This window comes from Saccostrea echinata, unplaced genomic scaffold, assembly GCF_033153115.1.
Source record: "Saccostrea echinata isolate AGI-Se365-2 ecotype Australia unplaced genomic scaffold, CSIRO_AGI_Sech_v1 ptg000056l, whole genome shotgun sequence".
NCBI classification, from domain to species: Eukaryota; Metazoa; Mollusca; class Bivalvia; order Ostreida; family Ostreidae; genus Saccostrea; species Saccostrea echinata.
This window is the reverse complement of record NW_026889805.1, coordinates 3,257,505-3,270,770: the sequence shown is the minus strand read 5'-3', so window position 1 is coordinate 3,270,770 and position 13,266 is coordinate 3,257,505. Positions and strand designations below refer to the sequence as shown.

Sequence of the window (13,266 nt, the reverse complement as noted above, 5' to 3'; positions counted from 1 at the left end):
AAGAGGCGGATCATAATAATGAAGTGAACACTGCGCTCGCCCCAACGGTCGCACCGTCAACATATTATATATTTTTTTATTTTATTTAATTTGTCAAAAACCACACGTGGCGCAAGTCATACATACAGTAAACAAATATATAGTCACACAGATTTTCTTATATTAAATGCATCACATATGAAGTTACATATATTTCTTGTTGATTTAACATCTGCTGGATTAAGAATTTCATATATAGTAGATATATAGAGGGAAAACAGCGGTTGACCCCAGATTGACAAAGGGAAATGTGAAAGTCGTCTATACAAGTCATGGCATTTCAAATTGTAATTCATTGCTAGCGCTCTCAAGCGCTAGCAACTACGTTAGTCTATGTTTCTGAAATACGCATGCTCGACTTCACGGTCGGGGATTCTGGGAAAACTACTGTAGATAGACTGTACGATAACAATTTCGTTTTGTCATACAAAAATAGAAATGATCCGAATTTACACTGGCCTTTCCTGTCTGATTTACGCGATATACATTTCGTAGGTTAGAGACAGTCAATACCAGTCTAGATCCGGATTCTGATTTTTTTTAAATTTATTGTCTAACCTACACATAACAGTACAAGAAAAAATTTGGCCATATAATGCCAAGATTCTAGACATCTAGCTTTCCTTACAGTTTTACGACCTTAGTGGATAATTCCGGCAAGCTCGGAAAAAAACAACAACAACAAAAAAATCTTTTTCAGAGTATGTCGGAAAGACTGACATGTCAATTTAGTGTTTATCATCTGAAAATACATATATGATCTGAAGTTTTGTGTTTTGTTGTCTAACCTGCACGTAAATGAACAAAAAGTAACAGTAACTCGGGTCTTATAAAACCAAGACTGTTATTTCTAAAGTTGTAATGAATACATAGCTTTTCTTATCTACCTTTATGGATCTTTCCGGCAAGCTCGGAAAACCGCGGCAACCTCGGACATGTTTTCCGAGCTTGCCGGAAAGGCCCGAAGGTGCTCATTGGTTCTACTGACCTTTTTGTTTTTCACCTCGAAATTGAAATTACAGTAAAATACAGAATGCTTAAAGCACAGTTAGGAGTTATGCCATTGCCGACGTGAAGCACATCTTAGATTCACCATTCTGAATTGTGACACACCCCCCCAAACTCAACCCGCAGTGCAACCAATCTACCTTCCTATTAATAATTAATCGATTCAGCAAATTTAACAGATGGTTCAGATATCTTCTTCTGTATTTTATTATGCTACAGCGCTAGCTCACCAATCTTTTTATAAGATAAGCTTGTAATGATCTTATGACAATACTGTTTATTAATCCCAACGAATTGAAAACGCAGTGGCGGGGGAGGGAACCAGACTGAAAAAAGCTTGACCTACAAAAAATTCTGTAAACAAACATGGCGCTGTCCAGTAAGCAGATGGAGCAGGTATTTCGCATGTAATGTATTTCTAAAAATAGTCGAAGTGTGCAAAATCAGATTAGCATAAACTTCACAGGTACTTTGGTTTTGGTTATGTAATAAACATGTATGATATCTATAAATGTCATTGTGTAAAAGCCATATTTATAGGTATACATATTTTTTTCTGCCCTATTTTTATAAAAACTAACAGAGAACTCTGAAGAACTCTAGCTATATTTGATTAATTCAAGTAAATATGCTACACAACTGAGCTGATAATCACTTTATATATCATATTCTAATAATAAAATTAATAAAAAGATTATTATTTTATTTTAGGAATGATGGTTGATTTTAGTCTGTGAAATATTTTTTGTCATCCCGATCCCGATTGAATTTCCTTAACGTCGTTGTTTTATCACAATATTTTACAGTTCTTTTTTTCATTTTATGTTAAAAAATTATGTAGAACGCTTATTCATTCATTCTATTCTTGTCCCCCAAAATAAATAAAATTAATTTTTATCACCTTTATTACAAAAAGTATGATATAAAGTCTTCAGAGGTTAGTATTTCGTCGATTGTAAGCATAAAATGTATGAAAAATATTTGTTAAAAATACTATTTTGTTTTTGTATGACATATTAAATATAAGAAAACATAAACAAATCACTGAAATACAATAAATAATTATTCATTAGGGTTCTTTAACTTCTCTAAGGTTCTCTAGTTCTTGAGGGTTCTCTGTTTAGTAGTACCCCATATTTATTAACCAAGACCCAAGTTCAGTTGTGATAAAGCTAATCTGGACAAAGATTCGGCTCGATTCTTCACCGATGCGTCAGTCCAAATATCTAGCCTAGCTGAATCTCTGCTGAGATTATGATAAAGCTTCACGGGGCTGAGTCCTTTCACTAAAACTGTGGAGGTACTCTTTTGCAGGACAGGTTAATAGTGTTTGGCGAAGTTTTTGTTGACATATAGAACCCTGCAAAAGAGCAGTACAGCAGTTATTCTCTATGGAGAATAGGCCCACATGTAAAAATATACTGTGGCACACACTTTAAAATACATATTTTTGTTTTTATTTTAATTCTTATTTTCTGTAGTTTGAGAGAGATGGTTACTTGTTAGTAGAGGATTTCATCACACCAGAGGAATGTAACAGTCTGTTGTCAGCCTGCCATGATCTTGTGGATGATATGAAGCCAGAGGAACACAATACAGTATTCACTACTTTAGAGATGAAAAGGGTACTGATTCACAAGAGTTCCATAGCTCTGTAACATTATACAGTTATGGAATGGGTATGAGGGAAATAGCATATTTATGGTTCCCCAAGGGAGGAAACTATTTCCCTAGTTGGTCAAGCCACCAAGGAAATAGTTTCTTGCCGAGGGGAACTATAAATTGCTATTTTCCGAGTACCCATTCCGTAACTGTTTTATTATGCCGAAAGTCTAAGGAGATTTAGTAATCCAGATACTCAGACATTTTTAGCTTACCTGAGCTGAAAGCTCAAGTGAGCTTTTCTGATCACATTTTGTCTGTAGTCAGTGACTCAGTCTGTCTAGCTGTCTGTCCATCCATAAACTTTTCACATTTTTGACTTCTTCTCCAGTACCACTGGGCAAATTTCAACCAAACTTACCACATATCATCCTTGGCTGAAGGGAATTCAATTTTGTTCAAGTGAAGGGCCACACCCTCTTTCAAGGGGAGGAAATTCAGAAATAGTGAAAATTTGGTTCATGTTTTAAAAATCTTCTTCTCAAAAACCACTGGGCTGAAAGAGTTGAAACTTATAGGAAACCTTCTTTACTTAGTGTAGATTCAAATTTGTTCATATCAAGACCCCTGGGGGTAGGGTGGGGCCAGTATGGGGGATCAAAGTTTTACATAGGAATATATAGGAAAAAACTTTTAAAATCTTCTACTCAAGAACAGCAAAGACATGATTAGTCATATTGATATGGAAGCATTCTCAGGTGCTGTAGATTGAAGTTTGTTCAAATCATGACCCCTGGGGGTAGGGTGGAGCCACAAATGGGAATCAAAGTTTAACATAGGAATACATGTATATAGGAAAAAATCTTCTTCTCAAGAACAGCAAAGCCATGCTTAGTCATATTGATATGGAAGCAGCCTCAGATAGTGTAAATTCAAGTCTGTTCAAATGATGACCCCCCCCCCCCCCCCCCCCCCCCCGGGGATACAGTGGTGGCAACGTTATTGTTGACAAACCAATCGTGTGGAATCGTTCGTGTAACGTGCGTGATCGTTCGTGTAACGTGTGAGATCGTGCATGTATCAGACTCAATCGTTTGCGGTTGTAATCGTGCGTGATCGTGCGTTAAGAAACGTGTAAATTTCGAGTTGTAAGTTTTTATCGGAATATTATTTGTTATACAAGCATTTCGCTTGTCTGGTTTTTTTTCCAATCCAAATAAAATAAATGAAGCGCGATTTACATAATTGAAAGCAGAACGAACTAATTATCGCTTGGAAATAAGCAATATAGTGAGTCTTACAATATTGTGTTCTCGTCAAAGAGCGTGATTGTATTTGATAAACCGTTCTTAGATGTTTAAGAATTTTTTCTCTGATGTTAATTATGTTTACTGCTAGTTATGGTCAAGATATTTTTAAAATCAATAGATCAAAAATAGATATTTTTACAAATAAATAAATAAACAATTCTCAATGCTTAAGTAAATATTTAGTCGGCAAATGTACATGTACACGACATGATTGTCGGGGTTTCGTTTATCAGTGTTTATCTCTGGAGCTTACTTTTAATTATTTTCATAATTTCTGCAAATAAATGATTTCTAAAATAATTGTTGAGTTTAGAGATTCACAGATGGAAACATGGATATAACTTATAATTTAATTCATTTTCATGCCTTTTTTTTCAAACTTATCCCTTTCTGCATATTATGAAATCCAATTCAATCAACATGCACGATCTACCTACATGTACATCTTCTGATAGAATGAAAAAAATCAGTTTTTTCTTTAGTCGGAGAATTGCGTAAATAATTATTTGTAATCTTAAATAATTTATAAGTCTTTATATATGTATTTAGTTTCAGAAATATCCATTTCTATTTTTTTTTTCATTTTTCGAAGTCGATGAAATAATATCAATAATGATTTTAAATCTAAAATAAGTATTAAGCCTTATTTCGTTTTGAAAATATCCATTCCTAAAGAATTTGAACTATTTTTCCTGAAGAATCGCGCGTTTGCATTAGCAATCGTGTAAGATCCTGTAACGTGTAGAATTGTGTGCGTGAAGGATCGTTCGTGTAACAGATTTTATTGTGTGTTAATCGTGCGGAATCGTTCGTGTAACGTGATCGTTCATGTAAGTTGTCAACAATAACGTTGCAGCCACTGTAGGGTGGAGCCACAATGGAGGATCAAAGTTTTACAAAGGAATATATAGGACAAAATCTTCTTCTCCAGAACAGAAAAGCCATGTTTAGTCATACTGATATGGAAGCATCCTCAGGTAGTGTAGATTCAAGTTTGTTCAAAAGATGACCCCTGGGGGTAGGGTAGGGAGGGGCCACAATTGGGGATCAAATTTTTACAAAGGAATATATTGGACAAAATCCTCTGCTCAAGAACAACAAAGCCATTTGTTATATTGATATGGAAGCATCCTCAGGTAGTTTAAATTCAAGCCCCCTCCCACCCACCCACCCCAACCCACCCAATGTTAACTTTTCAATACTGAACTGATTTTTGCTTTTTCCTAGCCAGTGTGCTCAGGTGAGCGATGTCGCCCATCGACCTCTTGTTAGACAGTATGGAGGCATTCAAATAAACACAAATACATGTAACTAAAATTTTGTTTGATATCTAATGCATCAGTATTGAAGAAAATAAAAACATGCATAAAAATTAAAACAGTTTCAAGGATAGCTTAAAGAATTGGTCGTCATTTTGCTTTAAATCCAGTATGATTTTGACATCGCAAGTCAAAATGTTTCGATGTCATAGTTACATAGCTAATAACATTTTGATTGGTTAAAAATATTAATGCGGGAGTAGTCCTAGGGAGTAGCTCCAATTTTACAAGGAGTAGTCCTCAGATGGGGGAGTAGACAGTTTTATGGTATTCAGTTTACATAGAGTAATAACAGTAGAGGTATAATAATATACAGTATTCACTTCTATAGTAATGAAACGGGTACCGATTTACAGGAGTACTATAGCTCTATAACATAATACTGTATTCTCCACTCTAGAGATGAAATGGGTACTGACTGATTTACAGTATTTCTATGGCTGTGTAACATTATACTGCATTCTCCACTCTAGAGATGAAATGGGTACTGATTTACAGTATTTCTATGGCTATGTAACATAATACTGTATTCTCCACTCTAGAGATGAAATAGGTACTGATTTCCAGTATGTCTATGGTATGTTACATGGTATGTAACATAATACTGTATTCTCCACTCTAGAGATGAAATGGGTACTGATTTACAGTAGTTCTATGGCTATGTAACATAATACTGTATTCTCCACTCTAGAGATGAAATGGGTACTTATTTACAAGAGTTTCTCAGCTCTGAACCAGTTTTGATTGTCACTACGAGTTTAATGTGTTTAACTTGATTATTTATAAAGATAAATTATGTTGCATGTAAAATAATTCTGTTTGTTGGAGCTGTTATGTCTATTTTGAATTATTCATTAATGCTTCAGTGTAATTTGATTGTAGACCTCTGATGATTATTTTATGACAAGTGGAGACAAGATCAGATTCTGTTATTATTCGTTAATACTTCAGTGTAATTTGATTGTAGACTTCTGACGATTATTTTATGACAAGTGGAGACAAGATCAGATTCTGTTATTATTTATTAATACTTCAGTGTAATTTGATTGTAGACCTCTGATGATTATTTTATGACAAGTGGAGACAAGATCAGATTCTGTTATTATTCATTAATGCTTCAGTGTAATTTGATTGTAGACCTCTGATGATTATTTTATGACAAGTGGAGACAAGATCAGATTCTGTTATTATTCGTTAATGCTTCAGTGTAATTTGATTGTAGACCTCTGATGATTATTTTATGACAAGTGGAGACAAGATCAGATTCTTCTTTGAGGATGGCGCCAAAGACAAAGATGGTACTAGCATATCCACTTAAAGTCATTAAGAATCCACTTTAAATGATATCATATGACTACTAGGTGAAGGTCCCACTTAGTTCAATTTCATTGGGTCTTATTTTCTTATTTTAGGTAATCTGCTTGTGGATAAACACAAATCATTAAATAAAATAGGACATGGTAAGTACAAACTGTGAATTCCGTCATTCCTCTTTTGTCCCAGGGACTAGTGATATTATCAATAGATTATATTTTCCACATCCTCTCTTGTTTTTATGCCCCCGGATCGAAAGATCCCGGGGGTATATTGTTTTTGTCCTGTCTGTCTGTTTGTCTGTTTATCTATTTGTCTGTTTGTCCGTTTTTCTGTTTGTCCATTTGTCTGTTTGTCTGTCTGTCTGTTGTCAACTTTAACCTTGCCCATAACTTTTGATTGGTTGGAGCTATGACTTTCATATTTCACATGTGTATTCCTTGTGACAAGACCTTTCTTTTGGTACCATCATATTTGACCTTTTGACCTTGACCTTGGAGTTTGACCTACTTTTGCAAAATTTTATGAGACTTTAACCTTGGCCATAACTTCTGAACAGTTGGTGCTTGGGGTTTCAAACTTCACATGTGTGTTCTTTGTGACAAGGCCTTCCTTTGGATACCAACAACTTTGACCTTTTGACCTTGACCTTGGAGTTTGACCTACTTTTGAAAAACTTTAACCTTGGCCATAACTTTTGAACAGTTGGTGCTTAGGGTTTCAAACTTCACATGTGTATTCCTTGTGACAAGACCTTCCTCTGGATATCAACCACTTTGACCCTTTGACCTTGACCTAGGAGTTTGACCTACTTTTGAAAAACTTTAACCTTGGCCATAACTTTTGAATGGTTGATGCTAGGGCTTTCATACTTCACATATGTAATCCTTGTGACAAGACCTTCCTTTGGATACCAACCACTTTGACCCTTTGACCTTGACCTAGGAGTTTGACCTACTTTTGAAAAACTTTAACCTTGGCCATAACTTTTGAATGGTTGATGCTAGGGCTTTCATACTTCACATATGTAATCCTTGTGACAAGATTTTTTTTTGGATACCAACCACTTTGACCTTGACCTTGACGTTTGACTTTTATTTAAAAAACTTTAACCTTCGCCATAACTTCTGAACAGTTGTATCTAGGTCTTTCAAATTTCACAGGTGTATTCCTCGAGACAAGACCTTTCTTTGGGTATCAACATTTCTTATCTTTTGGCCTGGATTTTGACTTGCATTTGAAGAAACTTTAACCTTCGCCATAAGCTGCCACACGGGGGCATCAGTGTTTCACAAACACATCTTGTTGTTTACAAATTTTTGTTTTCCTTTCTCCATTACAGCCCTCCACATTCTTCACCCAGCTTTCCGCAAAATCACCTTCGACAACAAGGTCAAGGTAAGGGGCCTGTTTTACAAAAGAACTTAGGACTAAGACCCAAATTTAAATATGCTTGTAACTTTAAAATTTACATTATATTGAAAATGATAAATGATTTTAATTTCTTTAAATGGAATGTAGTAAAATATTTTTATGTTAGCAATTTTAAACAAAATTATTAATTTTGAAATATTTTACAAACAATTTAATTTTTTGGTCTTAGTCATAAGTTCTTTTGTAAAATGGGCCCAAGGTCTACAAAATAAATCCCAAAATTTTACAAGCAGGAATTCCACAAAATCACCTTCAACAACAAGGTCAAGGTATACAAAATAAATCTCACAGTTTTCCAAACAACACATAGCAGTAATGTGATTGGTTGACCAGTTCTGTGGAATTCTATCTAACAAGTATAAATTATCATAGATTACTTCATATACCAACATGTTCATTTCCCCCTGATTTCCTCTGTTATATTCTTGCCCACATTCTCTTATAGAATTAATTTTAAAAAGAAAGCTATTTTATTTAGGATGTTGGGAAGAGTTTAAAGTTAGAAGATCCTGTAATTTGTCAGAGCATGTACATCTTCAAGGTAAAGTCAGCCATTTGATATTGTTTTACAAGTTGTACTGAACCAGGAGTTGAAAATTCTAGAAATTTTCTTTTCTTTTATTTAACAGCAACCAGGAATTGGAGGAGAGGGTAAGTGCCATTATTTTTCTGCCCACTGGATGTGTCCGGTTGACTAAGGAGTCTTTCTATTTTCAATTTTGCAAAAATATGATAATTTCTATTCTATGATCTGTGTACATGGATTTCTTGCCTGGTTTTTAATTTTTATGATACAATGGTACTATGCATACATGTATAAATACACACCTTGTTATGTGTATGAATTAAAACCCAGGTACCTGTGGTATTGTTAGTCATTCTGATCACCAGTAAAATTATAAGGTTCTGCTCCTTTAATTTTGTCATTCACACCTAGAGATCAAGAGGTTTATTAACACCTGTTATGGTTTTTTACTTTATGGTCAAGATCATTGATATAAACACACTGCCGGGTCCTACCGGGTATATGACTTTATCAGTTTTCTCCTGTATCCAGTTTCTGAAGTATCATTTACTGAATTTTGGGGGGTGGGGGTTAATTAGGATGACTTTTCAAACTCTAATATTTATGAAGGTGAGCTGTGAACTTTTAAAATCAGATGACATGTAAGGAATGATTTTAATAGTTACCCAAGTCATGCTTTAAACCCTGGTTAGAACAGTTTACACTTTTTAATAAACCACTTTATGGTTCATATACGTAAACTAGCTGTCTAAACCTGGTTATACAGTATAACTTGGAAAGCCTTAAATTTATTCCTTATAATTGAATTTTCTAACATGTATTGTAAAGAAGAAAACAATTTCCCCTCCAAAATACCTTCAAATTGTACAAAAATTTAAATGCAACATCAAGTGGATTGATAAGTTTTTGACGTCAGTTATATTGTGGTATAAGCAACACAGGATAAATGATACAAACTAATTTTTTCAGCCAATGAAATGGCATGTTACCACCAGAATTAAATATTTATGCTTACATTTATCAGTTTGGTGTCTCTATTTTTAAAAATGAAGTGGTTCCTCATCAAGATGCCACTTTCCTGCACACAACCCCAATGAAACTCTATGGAGTTTGGATTGCCTTGGAAGATGCCACATTGGAAAACGGTTGTCTCTGGTTCATTCCTGGTTCACACAAAGGTTTGCATCATAAATGTTTGCTCTATTGTCTTAATCTATGCATATTTGTTAAGGTGAGCCTTTCAGAGTTTGAACACCAAGTATGAAAGAATTAATAATTATAGTGTTGTATCAAAGTTCAATCAAATCAGATTGTGCAAGGGAGGAAAATTTTAGAAGAATAATTCCTACCAAACACATCATGGATGGAAATTGTCAAAATACATGCATCCTTACACAATGTAGACTGAATTCATTACGTTAAACACTGGAGATTGATTGATACTTGTGATGGGCCAAATTTAATGACGGCACTATGTTCAGTCTAAGCTTGAGCACTGTAGACCCTTCCACCTTACATTTTGTACCTGATTCTTTTGTTCCATTATGTAGATGGTTTAAATGGTGGCAGGCAGATGATCAGGAATCCAGACCAAGGTGAAGGTCAGCCCCAGACTGTGTTTACAGCGCCACCTGTCAAGTATGATGACAGCAAATTTATTCCAGTACCAGTTAAAAAAGGTACCAGTTAAGGATTTCACTGTATGTACTTCATTTTTTTATTCAAAATTTATTTTTGCTCAGTTTGAATTTGGTGTTTTGTCTCCTCTTCATATTTAAATCTTTAAATTCTGTGTCATTTAAATAGACACTAGTACAGGCAAAGGAATGGAGACTAGAAATATCTCATAAAGAATTCTTCATCTTTATTTATGTTAAAAAATCTGTGCCTAAGGTCCTTTGTTGTTATTCATTTCACAGGTAGTATGGTAATCATCCATGGAGAAGTTGTTCACAAGAGTGAACAGAACAAGTCAGCTAAGTCTCGTCAGATCTACACGTTTCACATGTTTGACCAGAAAAACACAACCTACAGCAACCAAAACTGGTTAGTAGTCATGGAGAAATTTTAAAAAAACTTGTGTCATTTAAATTTGAATGCAAAAATGTTCTGAGCAATTTACATCTCTCCAGCATTTATGTATTCAATTTTACTGGCCAAGTTTTGTACTGTCAGATTGATTTAGTTAGACAATAAAATGCTGTCTTTGTTTGTAAGGGAATTAATGTTGCAGAAAAAAATAAACATAATATCAGTGTTTGAAATAGTCATATCCCCAACCACCTGAGATGCACAAATGCAGCGGGTGAACAAATTTGCATGTATTCTCTATAGATTTGGGATCAAATTTATGGGGACCTGGTTTCAGTCACTTAATCGTTAAAAAAAATTTATTTCTTGGGCTAGTAGATCTTTGGCAGGATTGACAACTTTAACTAGCAGTCAGCCCTGCAAGTCTGGTTTATTTTGAGGTGAGTTTCAAACACTGATAATATATTTGTGTAAGCAGGTTATGTAAATTTTTTCTGCAATAGCTGCGACATTAATTTCCATACTAACAAAGAAAGAAAGACATTTTATTGTTTATATTTATGTGTCTGTATAAAAAATCCTATAAAGCAGGATTAAGTTCATTAAATATTGTATTTTTGATATGTAAGGCACTGTATGTTTCATTGATGGAAGAGCCGCTGCTCAAGAAATCTGTAGAGGTGGTTTGCTTATAGGCTATAAAGTATTGATAAATGACCATGGTTTTCATAAGAAATAAAGGAGATGATATCCTGTGGATGTAAATATTCTTCTATATCCATTTACACAGATTTTCTACCTACCTAATAATCATGGTTTACAAATGTTTGGATGTGTTTTAGGTTACAACCTACCACAGACGTGCCATTTACACCGTTATATCCTACACCACCTGCCTAACTGTGCCATCTAAATGACCACCACTGTGGGTGCCACCTATTAGGATACTGGCAACATCACAATTATCCAGCCAGTACATACTCTTCAAGAGAGACGAACACAATATCTATATATATTTACTCCACAATATCTATATATTTATCTAGATTTACTCATTGATTTTTTAAAATTCTTTGCTTTTAATTTTTTCCCCACATACAATTGCATCCCTGCAGCTTTTACCAATACTGGCAGTATATGATCAATTCCATTGATTATCATGTATAATAATTAACTTAATTATGCAGTTATATTTATATATATTAGCTTTTAATTGATTTTTACTTCCAATAACCCAGGATGGATACTATGTAAAGAATCAGACACAAGAGAGATTGATTGATTGATTGATTTATTGTTTATTCTCTGACCTATTATTGAGAAATCTTGTATCCAATACAAATCTTGAAAATGAACTAGTTGTTCATTTTACAATCAATAACTATTTTGCATAAGAAACATTACTGTAAAACTTGTTATTCCAGACAGTGTACATGTTTTTTACCAATGAGGGAAATAAAATGGAAATCTTGATAAAAGAAAATCGCTGGGGTTTTTTCTAGGGATGTCAAAATCACTCTGATGACTTAGTTTACAATTAACAAAGAGTCTAGTGAAGCTATACTGAATTTATCATTGCAAAATGTTAGAAATCTGAATCGTTTTCTTATTTCTAGGCCATTATATACAACATTGTATATGATTATCTTGTGTCACATGTCCCTTCTATCATAGCACACAGCATTCAAGTGTTCAAGTTCCTACTTTGTACAAATAATTGTATACTGCACTGACCTGTGCAACAGTTGTAAGTTTTCTTCTCAGCTACATTAAGGAAGGCCTGAGTTCACATTTGTGATGCACTGTATGGGAAGTTTCATTGTGATGTCATAAAAGATTTAACAAGCAACAAAAATCAATTTAATATCCACATGATGATGCATAAAAAACAACTTGCATTCATTTATTTTATCAATTATTTATAAAAGCATGTAAAATCACAACATTTGAAAAGAATACTGTCGAGTAATTAGAAGCAATTCATGAGACATAAATGATGTCACTAGCCTTGACGACGCAGTACTAGTGATCCAGAGGAGTCGATCCATTGGTTTGATGATTACAAAAATGCTTAAATAAATATGAAACCATCGCCAATGTTAAAATCTTCTTTAATTTATTTAATACAATTATGTAGATTATCAATTTATCTAGGTGCTATGGAGCTGCACAATGACAGAGAATGTAAAGTTTATCGGTAACACGATAAGTGTATTCCTAATTAACCTCAAAAGTGCAAGGGCATAGACTAGAGTGTTTGAGCTGAAATACGGAATATCAATTGCTTATATCATGTATATTTTAAAAAATGCTGGGAGCTGATTCTGGTCGGCATAGCAATTTTTATTCATAGCAGAATTTGAGCGAAGTGGGAATTTTTACTTATTGTATGCATTTCGAGCAAAAATACGAGTATTTCCGAAATAGTTCAAACTAGCTCTCAGCACTTTTTGGGTAGCCGATGTAAATCTGTTTTAATGTGTAACAATTTTTCCTCCAAAAACATGCGTATGCTCTTGGACTAGCGTCATTTTCTACATTCAGTTTAACAATTCTATTTTTATACCAGTCACATGACACACAGCTGATACATGCGATGTAAATGGTACCGAGTACGGACCTAAACCTATCCATTATGGATATCTATATTGCCTTTCCTACATGTATACAGTTACTTTGTCAC

General features: G+C 34.2%; 1 protein-coding gene across 1 annotated transcript; it reads left to right on the top strand.

The window, feature by feature from the left end:
* The first annotated feature begins 1,353 nt into the window (after window positions 1-1,353).
* Window positions 1,354-12,066, top strand: LOC133173971 (phytanoyl-CoA dioxygenase domain-containing protein 1-like). The gene is made up of 11 exons (XM_061309030.1): window positions 1,354-1,443; window positions 2,529-2,672; window positions 6,501-6,576; window positions 6,691-6,738; window positions 7,935-7,990; window positions 8,505-8,567; window positions 8,656-8,677; window positions 9,605-9,730; window positions 10,103-10,231; window positions 10,472-10,598; window positions 11,426-12,066. The coding sequence occupies exons 1-11, from the start codon at window positions 1,414-1,416 to the stop codon at window positions 11,481-11,483; spliced, it is 879 nt and encodes a 292-aa protein (XP_061165014.1). The 5' UTR covers window positions 1,354-1,413; the 3' UTR covers window positions 11,484-12,066.
* Window positions 12,067-13,266: the final 1,200 nt, after the last annotated feature.